The 15386-nt window shown below is 46.0% G+C and overlaps 2 protein-coding genes across 5 annotated transcripts in view; both read left to right on the top strand.

Annotated features, from left to right (window-relative positions):
• Positions 1–15386, top strand: part of CFAP418 (cilia and flagella associated protein 418) — a 124354-nt gene that overhangs the window by 86132 nt on the left and 22836 nt on the right. The window lies entirely within an intron of this gene.
• TP53INP1 (tumor protein p53 inducible nuclear protein 1) lies at positions 2794–13786 on the top strand. Of its 3 annotated transcripts, XM_052703319.1 has the most exons (5): positions 2794–2916; positions 5176–5459; positions 5917–6268; positions 8105–8138; positions 10256–10444. In XM_052703319.1, exons 2-5 carry the CDS (start codon positions 5348–5350, stop codon positions 10271–10273), a joined length of 516 nt encoding a protein of 171 aa, XP_052559279.1. In that variant the 5' UTR covers positions 2794–2916; positions 5176–5347; the 3' UTR covers positions 10274–10444. The 3 variants fall into 3 exon arrangements, with proteins under 3 accessions (XP_052559279.1, XP_052559278.1, XP_052559277.1); XM_052703318.1 differs by lacking the exon at positions 8105–8138 and having other exon boundaries at positions 5920–6268; positions 10256–13786; XM_052703317.1 differs by lacking the exon at positions 8105–8138 and having other exon boundaries at positions 10256–13786.

Here is a 15386-nt window from a genome sequence, read left to right as displayed (position 1 = left end):
TACACAGATAAATCCAGTGCAGGAAATAAATCATAGCACCAAGGTACGTTTGTCCTAAACTCAGCCTGCAGTGGGTGCAGAACAACTTCTGACTGAGCAGCAGCTTCCCCTGCACTGAGTGTTGCTTAAGAGCACTGGCCAGCATGTGGGATGCCCACCACTGTGACATCACCATTGAAATAAAGAACAAAAACTGGAAGGGCTAATAGCCACAGTAATAACCTATCCGGGTTAGGAATCTCATAAATGGTGTGCAGGAGTTTCTTAAGTGTAACAAAGACAAGTTCAGTGCCGAAGTCAAAAATCCCCAGGTCTTTTCTTCGCTGAGTGATGGGTCCACTTCTCTTGAGATAGGCACGAGATGTGCTCCTGGAAAGCCTCCAACCACAAGGCAAGGCTGAAAACAGAGAGCGTGGCTCCTGGCCGTGCTACAGGTGTACCAGGGTCTTCTGTTAGAGAGTGCTGAAGGAGAGGACAGGTTTGGGCAGGAGCAGTGAGCAGTGCTGGGCTTTTTCCAGCACAAGAAACAAACACGAGAGGACAGCCAGCTCTGACAGAAAACACTTGATGAGTGCTTCAGGAGGAGAAAATCATTCACCTGATGACATGAGGACGTGCACTGCTGCCCAGCGCTCTGTACAGCACTGCCCATGGAGGTGCCCCCTACCCAACAGCCCCAGCTCACAACTCCACTCTGAATGCAGGATGGAGGCGTTCTCAGAAAACCCACACGGCCTTCTGACAGGGTTTTCATTTTGGATGGAGTCAAGGAAAAGAGCTCGAAGCACGGCTAAAGCTCACCATTATTTCTTAACGTGGCAGGGATTTACAGTGGCTTCCTGCCAATGAACATTTTAATAACACCTGGTTTTGCTCTCCAACAATATGAAATGAATGGATTGCATCTTGACAGTTCCTAAAGGAAAACAAACTTTCCCCTGTCTATTCAAGGACTCTTTGTGAGAGGGCTGATGTTTTCAGATCACAGTTCCTCCCCAGAAAACCAAACCCCAGCTTCTTCCAGTCCAGTCTGAAGGATAACAAACTCCTAACCTCCATCTCCCCAGCTCTGTCAGCCAAATTGTGGGGCTCCTGGTCACATCCAAACTGGATTCTTGAGTTTGCTCACTTCAGTACTTTAGAAACACAGAAACAGGTCTCTGGCACTTGTTCTGCATAAGTCTGGAGGGAGCTGGTCCTACTCACAAATGTAGTTTGCTGTTTGGAAAATAGCATTACAGACTGTGACTTACAACGGGATCAACTAATTTGATGTCATTAAGTCAACACTGCAGAAAGCTCTGCACTAACCAAAGGCAGAGGAAGGAAAGCAGGAAAGGAAGTGCCTAAGCTTGATGTTAAACCTAACGTCGACTTTCAGCCAAGGACATTTTGCACATGGACACATATGTGAGAGTGTGGTTTTTTTTGTGCTGGGTCTGCTCCCACACCTTGTATGTTAAACAACATGGCAGGGCTTGTGCCTAAATTTGAGGCAGGAAACTTTGGAAGCAGATGTGTAAGGAAAGATGAATGGCTGGGAGGTTCCTTTACAGATATGCTGGGCTCGTGCTGCATACAAGTGATTGATGTTCATGCAAACTGCTTGGAGTGATAGTTTGCAAGTGATTTGTATTTATCTCTTTGTGGAAGAGGAAGAAGGAGTCGGAGGCACCCCTGCAACTCTTGGTGATGTGGCAGGGAACAGCCAGACATGTACAGCGCATGCTGAGTGCTGCAAAACTAACAGGGGAGAGCTGCCCAATCACTTCCTGCTTTTATGATACTTGAAGTGCTGGAGCATGGTGGAAGTATGAGCAGGTCATTGCTCCCGAGATCACTTCTTTTTTATCTGCAATGCAAATACAAATGTCAGTTCCCTTAAGGAAATCCCTGAGCCACCTTTGTGCCCAGCTAGTCTCGCAAGGAACTGCTGTTGCCTTGCCTGCTGGGCTCCAATGGCAGCAGTGGTGGGGACAGCCAGGAGGGTCACTGTGTCTCCACTTCGTGATGTGGGGTATGGTATCACAAGGAGGAAGGGAGATGTGGGATAAGAGCCTCTCCCAGGGACTTCACAGCCGTAAGGCCCAGGATCTCATCTCCTTTCTGGGCCTGTCTCAGATGCAACCCGAAGGTTTGACTGCGCCAGAAAAATACGTTACACTAATTGATCAATGCATAATTTTAATGTAACAGTCACTGTAAGCAAGGATGGCCACGTGTGACGCGGTTGCTGACCCAAGGTGACCCAGACATGGTGGCTTTCACCTCCTGAAGCACTTTGTGCAGCCTCAATTAACAAGTCCTAACACTGTAATTCCGTAACACACACACATCCCACGGGGCATTCATTCTCTAAAAGTCACCTTTGGCCCTGCCTGCCTTTGGCTCCCAGGCATGCACTACCTCCACACAGACCCTATTCGCTCCTGAGAGCACTAACACTGAAAGTAAGTAATTCTGCCCATCTATGAACTGGAAGTCGTTTGTGGATGCCCCATCCCTGGAAGCATTCCAGGCTAGATGTGGCTCCGGACAGCCTGGTCTGGTGGCTGATGGCCCTGCACAAAGCAGGGGGATTGAAACTAGATGGTCTTTGAGGTCCTTTTCAACCCAGGCCGTTCTGTGATTCCATGAAGTCCACTCGCACAGCTCCCAGCGCACACGGCCATACCGAGCAACAACCAACACACACAGCCCCACCGCGCGCGCCGCGCGTCCCCTCCCCGCGGGAGCGCGCCCCGCCGGCCCCGCCCCTCCGTCACGTGCGTTAGCGACAGCCGCCGCCGGCGCCGATTGGGCGCGGGGCGGGGCAGCCCGTCAGCTGTGCGCGCCGCTATAACAACAAAGGGCTGCGCGGGGCGCGGAGTTGGCGCGGCTGCGGCGCTGGGAGCGGCGGTGCCGTGCGGTCCGGAGGTGAGTGCGGGGCCGGGCGGTCCCGGCTCGCTTCTCGGCCCCGAGCGCCTCCCGCCTGCCCGTCTCTGTCGCACCCGGAAGGGCGGCCGGGGAGACCGGCTCGCCACCGCTTTGTCTCCGCCGAGCGGGGTGGCTGCGTCCCGGAGGAGCTCCGCGGGGTCCCGTACTCTGCGCTCCGCCCGGGTCGGTGGGGTCGGGCAGCGCCGCCCGCCGCGCAGCGCTCGTAGTCAGACCGGGAGCGTCTGGGAGCCGCCTGGTGGCAGCGGGAACAGCCGGCCCAGCTACAGCGGGAGAGGAGGAGTGCTGACGGCCCGGGGGTTCTTCTGTTCTTCGGCTCTTTCTTTTCTTTTCATTACGTTCGTTTCTTTTCCCCGGCGCGTCCCTCTGCCCCTGCAGTCGCGCTGTGCGCTGGGCGGGGCGCTGCTCGTTCAGCCGCCCTCATCCAACCGCGTCCTCAGCTTCGGTCACGGCGGCCCCGTGCTCTGCTGCGGGCGTAGGGCTGAGCGGTTGGAAAGCTGAACGGAGGAAAGGGTCTGGGCGTGTTAGCTGACAGCCTGCTGAACGGGAGCCAACAGTGTGCCCAGGTGGCCAAGAAGGCCAACGGCATCCTGGCTTGTATTAGAAATAGCCCTGCCAGCGGGAGCAGGGAGGTGATCGATTCTGTGCTCAGCTCTGGTGTCTGCATCTTGAGTGCTGTGCTCAGTTTAGGGCCCCTCAATACGAGAGAGACATCGAGGTGCAGGAACGTGTTCAGGGCAGCAGAGCTGCGAGGGGTCTGGAGCTGAAGTCTTGTGGAAGGTGGTTGAGGGAGCTGGGGTTGTTCAGTGTGGAGAAGAGGAGGCTCAGGGGGCGTCTTAGTGATGCCTGAAAGGAGGCTGGTGTAACATGGGGGTTGGCCTCTTTCTCAGGTAACAGTGACAGGACTAAGGGGAATGGCATTACATTGTACTGGGAATGTTGAGGTTCGATATAGGGAAAATCTCAGGAGGAGTGGTGAGGCACTGGCACAGGCTGCCCAGGGGTTTGCCTCTTCTTCCAGATAACAGCAGTAAGATGACAGGGAGTGGCATTAAGCTGTGCCAGAGGAGGTTTGGGTTGGATGTTAGGAAAAGTCTCTTCTCAGAAAGAGTGGTGAGGTATTGGAAGAGGCTGCCCAGGGAGGTGGTGGAGGCACGGTCCCTGGAGGTGTTCAAGAAATGTATTGGTGTGGCACTGAGGGATGTGGTGAGTGGGCATGGGTTGAGAGTTGGACTAGTTGACTGTTACCAGCCTTGTGTGATTCTTCCCTGCTTCTCCCACTGCTGACTCTCAATAACAGTGTTACTGCTTGGTGTCCGGTGGCCTGGTATCAGCGTGAAAACATGGCGTGTTTCAAAAGCTCTTATATAGAAAAATGCAGTTTCAGGTGTTATCTTGAATCTTCCTTGGGGTGTAGAGGAGGAAACAGCACACTGACATTGGAAGCCAGTGTGCCTCATCAGTGTGGTCTGAGGGCTGTGGGTGAGGTGGCATGCAGGCCTTGGTAAAGGATGCAGCTTGCAAGGAGTACTGTTGGTTGGTTTTGTCTGCTGTGGTGTCTGTCCCATTCTGGATAGATATCTGCATATCGTTTTCCTTGGTTAATTATTTAAGCAGGTATTTATCTGTAAGAATTCCAACAAGCTGAAGTAATTCAAATGTTGTTCTGGTGAGATGAGTGCTCAGTCCCTAAATTTTTCTCACACGTAGCTGTTACTTATTCAGCTGGCTTCCATTCCTTGGGTTACACATGGATATCCAAGGGCTATCAGCATGCCAGTGTGGGGACAACTGGCTGCTCAGCTCTCAGCAACAATGGGATGCCCTCATCCCAACCACTGTGTGCAGGGCTCAGGCTTGCTGGCTGTCATTACACCTAGATCTAGAGAAGTATGCAAGAAGCATTACTGTAATTAAACCAAGTCACCTCTCTTCATTCCTTGGAGTCAGTGAGGTCAGGGTGCTGAGGAAGGGTTTGGTGGGCTTGTGTTCTGTGTAGAACACCTAGAGGTGTGGGCCAACAGTAGAGTGAAGCTTCTTACGGGAGGAGGACCTGGGAGGAAGGCTTTGGAGGGATCTGGGCCTCTTCTGTGTGTCACTGGGATGCCAGTAGGGCTGCTTCCTCCTGGGAAAGACTTTTGCTGGTCCCTCACCCTGCACCAGTGAGAGGACTTCAGCTTGCTGCCCTCAGGACACTCTCTGTTGCTTTGTCACTAAGACCCCTGTCACTGTTTTTTGCAGGTTTAACACAAACTGTTTACCAGCCATGACTCTACATGTCCTGTACCGAAACTAGTAAAGCATCTGTGCACTTTAATCTCAAGTCTATGCCACCGTGCTAGAACAGTGTGAGCTGTGCCTTGAACCTTGGATATAAAGATCTACCAGCCAAAGTCTTGTTCCTGCCTTAGTAATGTTCCAGAGGTTAAATAACATGTTCATGGGAGAGATTGATGGCTTGTCCAGCCAAGAGCCAGAGTTCAGTGAGAAAGAAGATGACGAGTGGATTCTAGTTGACTTCATAGGTAAGGTGCCTGTCAGACCTGAGCTCTAGCCCGTACTGGTTGTGTTTCCATGTGAAGAAACCATACAGACAACAGAAACTTGGTGAAGGCAAACCTGATGGAAGTGCAGGGTGCCTTCTGAACACGTGCACCAAAACGTGTTATGTAAACTGGTAAGAAAAATTACATGGGGTTTATAAGCCTGACGTGAGCTTCAGCAGAATCACTTGTGCAGATAAAATGTGCTTGACTTATTGCACAGTTGTATTGCTCGGCTGATAACAGCTGCTTTACGTGTCTAAACTGCGTTGTCAGGGAACTCCCTTTTCCCCTCCCCTTGGCTCATAAAAACTTGTGTACATACTGATAGGGGTTTGTTTCTGTTTTTGTTTCATATCCTGTTTCTGGCTACGTGTGACCTTGCTGTGTTTGTCTTTCTGCAATCACTGATGTCGGTGGCTCCCCTGATCACCTGCAGCAGACACTTGCACTAACTGCACCACGGAGCAAGATGACATTGCTGAAACATCACCTGCAGGCAGCTCGCCTGTCTTCACCTGCCTGCCATCTCCTCTGGAGCACTTGCCTGAGGCCGGCGAGTCGTGCTTCATCCAATTTGAGTCGTGTCCCATGGAGGAGAGCTGGTTCATCACCCCTCCACCATGTTTCACTGCAGGTGGGCTGACTGCCATCAAAGTAGAAACCAGCCCTATGGAGAACCTCCTCATTGAGCACCCAAGCATGTCTGTCTATGCTGTCCACAATGCCTGCCACAGCCTCAGCGACACTGGATGTGGGGACGAGGAATTCTGCAGACCGGGCAGTCCCAGGTACCTTTGCTTTCTGCCAAGTAAATGCTGCTTGTCTGCTGCTAAATATATCTGGTTTCTACTTCATCAGTATAGACACTTAATACTGAATTTTCCAGCTTATTTCAGAGCGAGTGAATAACATGAATACTACACAGGTTGGGTAGGGTGATCAGGGCTGCCTGCCTAGAAAGATGTTATAAGAGATGACTGTGCTAGGAGGAAATGAGGTGTGCAGCTCTTACACTGAGAGGTGTAAATACACTGAGAGGTGTATTTACGGAGCCCAGTGATTCCTTCACAGAACACACTCAAGTTCTGTGGAGACTGGTGGCAGTTACCTGTGCAGCTGATTGTGTACGCTAGAAGATGCTTTGCCCCCTTTGTAACTAGAAGAAAAGTCATTTAGCCAGAACATATGGAATTTTTTATTATAAGGATAGGAAAGCACTGGAACAAGTTGTTCAGAGAGGTGGTGTATGCCCCATCCTTGGGGGCATTCAGGGTCAGGGTGGGTGGGGCTCTGGGTGACCATATCAAGCAATAGATGTCTCTGTTCATTGCAGGTGAGTTTGGCTACGTTGCCTTTACAGATCCTTCAAACTCAAATGATTCTATAGCCATGTGTATTTTACCATAAACATTAGTCAGTACCCTTTCTGTCACCTTGAGTTGAAAAATGTTACTCCAGCAGTCCTAATAGGGAAGTCCATTTCTTTTTGTCACTCTCAACCTAGTAATAGGTTGGGATAGAAGACACAGCTTGTGGAACAGACCCAAACTGAAATACTTAACAAAACTTGCATCTCTCAATGTGAGAATTTGCACTGCAAACTTCTACCAAGGTGAGAAGTTGTGCTGTTCTAACCTTGAGTTCTAAAGACCTTGCCATTTGAGATTACTGTGGATGTGTTTTCTTGGTGCACTACTCCCTTGCTGCCAAGTGCCCAGTATTTGCATCTAGACCATATATCATGTGTATATGCATGTACATATATTTTTGTTGCTGTCACTACACGTTTGCCTGTGTTCCATTAATTGGAGTTAGTGGAATGTTTTGGGCATCCTGGTTGACAACAAAGTGACTTAAATTATAGAAATCTTTGTGTGGGAAAACAATGAAAGTGCAGAGAAGCTGCTGTAGGTAGATGCCCAATGACTTTGGGTCAGGTCCTTGTCATGTTTAAACTGCTCACTTCAGAGAAGTGAGTGACTGAGATGGTGCACATGGCTGTGTTTTGAGCACAGTGCTGGTACCAGTACATGTACAGAATCGCATGCCGTGCCTCGTGATTATCTGAGGAGGGCAGTTTGTGATATCAAAAACTGAGGATCTAGCTGAACTTAGGGGGAAGCTATGTGTACTCAGCACCTTTTAAAATTTGGGTTAGGAGGAGTCTGCAGGACAACCGTAGGCTCTTAGGCATGGCCTGGTAAAGGAAAGACCAGCTTTGATGAGTCGTCTCCAGTGCATGGTAACACCCGCAGTCAGATACTGGCTTCTCTGGTGACTTCTTTGCAAGAGGTAATGATATAAATTATTTGGGAGAAGAATCTTGTGTTATGTTATGCAGTGGAGTTAGGCAACCTTAATGTGTTGAGTGTCTCAGCTTTAGTTTCCCAAATGGCGTATGATTAAGTTTCCACATGCTGTCTTCTCACTTGTTACCTTATCAGAGGATCTAGACCTCTGTATAAAACATCACTATTTGGGGTGGCAGAACTGGGGGTTGATCTCAAGTCTAAAGCTGAGGGAGATCTCAAACTGGGAAAATCAATTGCACTGAAAGCACAGTAGGCTTTGAAAGCTGTCTTTAAGTCCCCAGTGGTTTAATGGTTGGCCGTTTAATGTTGTAGGGCCAAGAAAAGCTGCTTAAGGCACACTGGCACAGTAAGTACTGCTGTTTTGGGATAGTGCTGCTTGTGTGATCAGTTTGCTAGCAACACTGCTTCCTCTAGAGCCTTGTATGCCAAAACAATATTCCTTTTTAGGACTAACCTTTGTGCTGAATAATGTAAATTGATCGAGCCTAACTGCATCTGCTTTAACAAGCCCAAATGCTAAGTGCAGAAAAATTAAAATATTTAAAATATTAATTGGTGTGGGGTCTGAATCCTTTAATGTTTCTTGTGAGATCTGGCTATGTATTCTAACTGTAGTAGCAGTGCTTTCTAGCAGTACAGATGCTGGGCACACAAAGTATATGGAGCATCAGGCTGGCGTTAGATATAGCCCCTCTAAAAAGATGTTTTTGACCATGTGGTCAGAGGCTCATCAACCCAGTTCTCCCAGTGCCTGGGGCTCACTAGGGCCAGACTATCAAAGGCAGCCACTGAGATACCAAAATACAGAACTTTCATTTTGGAAGTCTTCATTTGTTCCTTCTAAATTCCTGCCAAAGTAAAAGGATGGCACAAACTTTTCCTGTGTTCTTTCAGTCAGTTGTATTTTCTCCCATAATAAGTCACAACACTTAGGATTAGCAGTTAATGCACTTCTTTAGCTAATGACACAAAGTAAAAGTGTGTTTAGGAAAAACACATTGCAATAACATCCTGTGGTATGGCTTTCTAACTTTTTAAGGCTTCATCTGGAGTTCCAGCTCCAGCACTGTGGAACACATGAAGGGACCACTATATATGGAAAATGGTAGCCCCATGTTTGCAGGCACCCTTGTGTAAATTGAGCTGGTGCAATCTGCTGAGCAGGTTTGTTTGAGGTCCTAGATTTAGGATAAATCCAATGAATGGAGAGAAGAAAATGAGCATGTCATAGTGCTATTCTGTAGGCTTCAGTACAGTTGCTTCAAGTTACCTAGGAACTTAAAAAGCAAGTGGACTAAGTGGATTTTGATATTTAAAAGAAAAAAGGAGAGAGTAGGGGCAGTGTCCCTTTCTGACAGAGCATATACATCCTTGTACACATGGCGGAGGCAGGTAGAGGAGCTCAGCTCTGTGCCAGTCACCTCCTGGATGAGACTTGAGAAGGATGAACCATGGTCATGGCAGTCAGTGCTTATTGCAGGCTCTCCAGGAGCCCATGGGGATGTTGTACAATAAATGCAAACCAATCCCTCCCCCCAAAAATACTGCGTACAGGCATGCTACTGCTAAAAGACAGATTTCTAAAGGGATTTCTTGCTCATGCTTAAGCAGACTCCTGACCTCTCAGACACCTTTCTGGGTACCAATGAGTTGCTCACTGGTAGCTGGAAATGCCTCTGGTCTCATACCAGCTGTGGCTCTCAGACTTGGGACTTGCTTTTCTCACTTCTAAAACCACCAAGTTATTTTTATCTTTACTCTTGAAGTTTCAGGAAACGCCAGTGATTGCTTGGTGAAGTAGGGAAGTCAGTATATCACTATGTCAGTCCCTGCTTGCATGGGCTGCTGTTTTGTTTCTCACTAGTGCATGATGCAAAGGTTTGCCAAAACTGCTGACTCTCTCCACTTGTGAAATCAAGAGGACTGTTTGGAGAATGATCCTTTTGAGTTGTTTCCAGCGTGTGTTGCAACTTGTCTGTCTTTCCCACTCCTGTGCATGAACATTGAGTTTACTTGCTCCCAATCCAAATTACGCTTTCACTAGTGTGCTTTTGTTTTCAGTTCAAACAACTAGTGTTCAAGGTGATTTTCTTTAAACCAAACTTTGCCCATCGGATAAATGTAAGTCTTCTAAAGCTGGATCGGTGACGCACGTTGCCTTGTAATTCTGATCTGTGCTGTGCTGTGGTGTTAGGGAAATGGAGTGGGGAAAGTAAAGGCACAGTGGCATTATACACCAGAAGCCCAAAAGCTGTTTTGTTGCCTTGGTGGTAAAAGCAAGTTGGCAGTGCTGCTTACCAATGTGATTTTCTTAAACTGGCTTGGCCTAACTTGAGCCCAGATCTTTGTCCGGTGCAATCAGTGTGCCCCTTCTTGAAATGCTGGGCGCTCATGTTCTCGTGCCTTCTTGCATCTTTCAGTCCTAACTCAGAAACAATCTAAATGTGCATCTTTTGTTTCTAGACTGGAGGCCCGAAATGAAACAGGACAGCGTGTTCGCTGCTTTGTCGCAGCTCTTCCTGCTCGTTCAAGTTTTCTGGAAAAAAACAAGAGCTTTCGTCCTACCCACTGGATAAAAGAACACAGCAAAAGACACTTCCTCAACAGAAATGGTTTCCGTCGCCAAAACCTCACCAGGGATTGCCACTCTCGGCATATCAAGCACAACGGACTGTTTGTTCACCAGCCTTGCCAGCGTCAGTTCAATTACTGATGGCTCTCGTGTTTTAATCTATGATCTGATTGTTTCTTAGGTTGCTCATGTTTTCACACATAGGTGAGTGTGGTCAATGTGCAGCTGATCATCGATTCCCTCAGACACAATCACAACTAGTGCTGCATTTGTTTGATGACACATCTCCAAAAATCTCGCTACGGTCTAAATTATGTTAAGTATCGGTGTCTTAGAAGCCTGTCAGTACAGTAGCTCATGTGCTGACCTATCTACAATGTATGGATAGGTTCATAGTCTTTTAAAGAAGCTTAACTGAGATAGAAAAATCAGTTATGTCTTTGCATTAATCAAAGTGGAGTTTAAAAATTTGAAGTTAGCCATATGCTTTAATGACAAGTACTTGACAGCTTGTGTATCTCTCTGTATTAGGCATATCTGATTAAGTTCTAACAAGGAAATACTGTAGCTGCCAGTGAATATTACATAGCTATGCTGATCTGTTACAAGGACAACTAATCTGAATTGCCTAGTACCTACCTGTGTTTGCATGGAGTCTGTGTAGTTGTGTTAGGTACTTAATAAGAGTATCAGAAAAGGGTTAAAAGTCCCTTTGGTATTTCTGCAGTATCTATGGCACTGGTGTTACAGATGAAGTACCTCACAGTGGAGTGAAAGGAGAAGTGGACCTATGGGTTAAGTACAGATGCATAAGCCAGAGAGCTAAAGTGTTCTACTTGGTACAGTTTGAGCTCTCTTCCCTTTCTAACTCTTTTTATTGTTGAAGATCAATTTCTTCTAAAACCTAATCTGTTCCATTTGTTCTGTAGTCTAGTTACCCCCCCCAAAAATAGTGGATCAACTGTTCTTCTAATTCCACTGGTAGCTGACTGCTTTTTTGAAGAAGTCAGGCTGATGCTCAGCTATTTCTGAGCTGCTGATTGCTGTTAGATTTTCTTGTTTACAGGCTGAGAGTTGCTCGAAAATAGCTAGAAGAAGGACTTCTGATAGAACTTCTTCTAACTGTCTAATCTATTCTCCCACTCAATCAAGTCTGAGATCAGTTGTGACTGGAAATGAAGAGCAGTGGGTGGCAAGGAGAAGAGCATGCTGAAACTGTCTTACAGAACTAAATACAGATAACGGTATATAAAATTTGAGGCACCTCAGCAATGTTTTTAAGTCAACAGGGAGCAGAAAGACTGGATATCAATTCTGTGGGTTAGTAGGGAAGAGAAGCCATTCAAAACTAACAAATACTCAAGTATTCTTAAGTATTAATACTTAAGTATTCATTCTTAAGAACATTCTGCAAAATACTCTGTTGGGAGTAGGTGGGCACTTAAAGACAAAAAAAGCCCAGCTTATTAATAGATTGTACATTACACTGCAGCCACATGGCACTCTGAACACTGATAGGTAATCTAGGATGTGGGTTAAATCTCTTTGAAGGGGAGAGGGAACAGAAATTCTCACAAAAAAAGGGGGAATGAGTAATTTTACCTCCTTTTTATCAGTGCTCAAATGTTGTGTGGTCCTTTTTTTTTTTTTTTTCCTCCCTGTGCTGGGTGCCTGGGGCATTCAGGTGTTAATGTGGCATTCAGCCATGTCTTCCAGTAGTCCTTAGACAGAAGTTTCCGTAAGGACTCACATGGAGAGCATTGGAAATTGGGTGATGTCAATGTGAATTGTTCCAGACCTGCAACACTTGTTTTCTAAATCCATCCAAATGCTTCAGATTTTCTCAGAAGCCCAACAATTTGAATTAGTACTGATGTAGTTATAGTGTAGTGCACGATGTAGTTACTGCACGCAGTGCAGCTGGAATTGCTGGGGAGCATACCTAGTATGCAGGAAACAGCATTTCTTTCAGTTTTCATTTCTCACTTCAGTTTTGCTGCTTACCTGGGATTAGTTAGGGTTGTTGCAAGGGGATGTTGGGAAACACATGCATGTGTAAGAGCAAGTGGTGCTTTCCTGGATACACTGGCCTTCAAAACACATGGAGTTTGTGTGAACTGGGTAAGAGAACAAAATTGGTCACGTTATGAGCCTCAAAAATAGCAGTGAGGGTGTTACTGCTCTTTAAAGCCTTATGTATCCACATTCATATAAAATTTTTGTGGTCCAAATACTCTGGCTTATCTCCAAGTAGCTGTAGTTTCTCCAGTCTTGCATCTGTACATATCTGTACCTGGCATAAACTTCTACTTGCCTCAGGTGGTCTACCTTTACCACTCCAACTCTTTGTCCAGCTTAAACTTCCTTTTCCTCACTGCCAACTTTCTAGCTCAGGAAAATTCTGTGCTTTCCTGTATTATGTTTTTCTTGATATATCAAGTAACTACTTTCCTTCAGCTTTAATTTTCTTAAAGTTAAATGAAGGAAGATGATGTATCCACCTCCCTGTGTTGGAAGGAGTAAGTAATCCTTTGATCTCAACAGGGGGTGGAATTGAGAGTGTAAAGGCTCCCAGGCATTAGAATGAGAGCCTTGGTCTGTTCTTAGCAGGCAAGTAAATGCAACTTTAGACTGCTCCTAGAGTTGGGAGAAACTCATCTTTTTTTTTTTTTTTATACTACATTACTAGATAACTTTCTGGTGATGAACTCCTATATCTTTCAGGATATAAACTGTTTTGTTGCACAAAGCTGTGCTTCTCAACTTGTAATAGTGGAAACCGTGTTGTTGTGTGAGATAGTACTGCATCAATGGCTTTTTGTTAATTTGTTTTAAGTATTTATGTTGATCTAGTCCCATTTTATGCCTGGAGCTATTGGGCGATTAGATTCGTTTTGGTTTTTTGTTTTATTAGTGAGCTGTGTGGCTTTTTATATGGTTTTTGAACTGTACTAAAATGTTTTTTTTTGTTCTTGTAAAAGTGGAGGCCTTGCAGTGTCTCATACTGATTGACATTCATGAATTTTGCTGAAATGATATTTTCATATACTGGTTAACAAACAGATCTGCATTTTAAACTGTGCCTTCTAGGTGTAACTTTACACAGCAGACTTGAAGATACAAAAGGGACATTTCAGATAGGATTAATACTGTATATCAGTCTATGCATATACGGCAGCTTCTTTCCAGAGCCACTTTCTATTTGTAGCAGTCTTTTTGATATGGAAGAATGTCTCGCTCTTATTTTTAATAGTTTAACACAAGCTGAAAGCTGACAAAATACAGCACTTTGCCAAAAAGTAGCATTGCTTAACCGGTGTGTATTTCCTGAAGCAATCTTCTGTATTTTGTTTTCATGGTGCATTATGCACCGTGGGGAGACGTGATCTGAACTCTCAATAAATGGCCTATTAAAAATGTCAGTCTTCTGTCATGTCTCATGAACTTGAAATGTATGGGTGTCCTATTGGAGTGTGTTAGATAGGAGTACAGTATAGAGCAAAATCCTTGCTGTTGTACAAAGGTTTCTCTGGGAATTGATTTGCATTATTTATCTAATCTACTTATCTGCTAATATTACTTATTATCAAGTGATAATACACAGTCTAAGAGATCCCTCGCATCCCTGCCATCTGCTGTGCCTCCTGATGAGCCTGCTGAAGTGCAATAGGTGAACAGGATGGAAAGTAGGGAAGTAAGCACACATGGCAGGAAAGCTGGTATCAAGATAAACAACCCTGCTGTTACACAGGCTTGACGCTTTCCAGAGGTTATTAAAAAAATCTAGTTGCTGTTGTATTCAATTGTTGTCTGCCCACTGGCTGATGAATGCTGATGCCCTCATTGGCTTCATCCAGTGGTGGGGGTTTTGCCTCAGGACAACACGGCTACCTGTGAGATCATGACTAAGACCTGGGCAGCCTGGTCTCTTCCTGTCTGGAAAACTGTCTCCAACAGTGGGGACTGCACAACTTCTAAGAAACCTGTTCTGATGCTTGACTTTTGTAATTAGGGCCCAGAGAAGACCTTTCCATGAACTTCATTTTGGTTCTCAACTCATTGCCTTTGCTTGACCTCCCATGCACTGCTCTGACAGGTCTGCATCTTGTACTGGAATGCTGTGATTACCATTAAAGAGGTTGAGTTAGGGATAGGTAATGTGAGGCACGTAAAGACCCTGTGCAAATATGTGCAGGGGTGAGATTAGGAAAGCCCAGCCACCTGCAACTGAGTCTAAGAAAGGCTCTGTATCATGGCTGGAACCATAATGCTCTGGAAGGCAATAAGGAGCTTCTACACAAATGCCACCTGCAAAAAGATTAGGGAAAAAGTAGACCTGCTTCCAAATGGGGCAGGAGACCCTGTGTCAAAAGCATAGAGAAGACTGAATGCCATGTGTTCTTCGCTATAGAATCTAGCAGTAAGAAAGTCTTTGGAAATCATGGGCTTCTGAGGTTAGCAAAAGGAAGGCTGGTGCTTGGTTGAGGGGGACTGAGAAAAAGAACACTTCAAGAAATGGAACATAAATCTATAGGATGCATCCATAGCTAATAACAATCATTGACTCTCTAATGGTGTTGTGAGGACCCTCAGTCTTTCAGTGGTTGTAACAGTGAACAGGGTTCCTAAGGAGAGAAGGAAATCAAGTATTGTGCCTGTATTCAAGAAAGTAAAACAAACAAACAAAAAAAAACACCTGGTAATTACAGGACAATCAGAATGGTTGAGCTCAGAAAGTTGTACACAGTGACACCAAGCCTAGCTAAAGGCCATTACCTGCTGTTGTACCCAAAGTGTTTATACTGACTGTGGTGCTGGGACTGCCACAGTTCAAGAAGTGTTTGGACAATGATCTCTAACATAAGATTTGATCTTTGAGTGGTCCTGTGTGAAGCCAGGAGCTGAACTCGATCCTTGGGGGTCCCTTCCAACTCAGGGTATGTTATGGTTCCATCACTCCTATGATGGTGAACGTCTTCATGAATGACCTGGCTGTTGGAACAGAATGTGCCATCAGTAGGC

Source organism: Tympanuchus pallidicinctus, unplaced genomic scaffold (assembly GCF_026119805.1).
Source record: "Tympanuchus pallidicinctus isolate F22 unplaced genomic scaffold, pur_lepc_1.0 scaffold5, whole genome shotgun sequence".
Classification (NCBI taxonomy): domain Eukaryota; kingdom Metazoa; phylum Chordata; class Aves; order Galliformes; family Phasianidae; genus Tympanuchus; species Tympanuchus pallidicinctus.
This window is presented reverse-complemented; position numbering and strand designations above follow the sequence as displayed.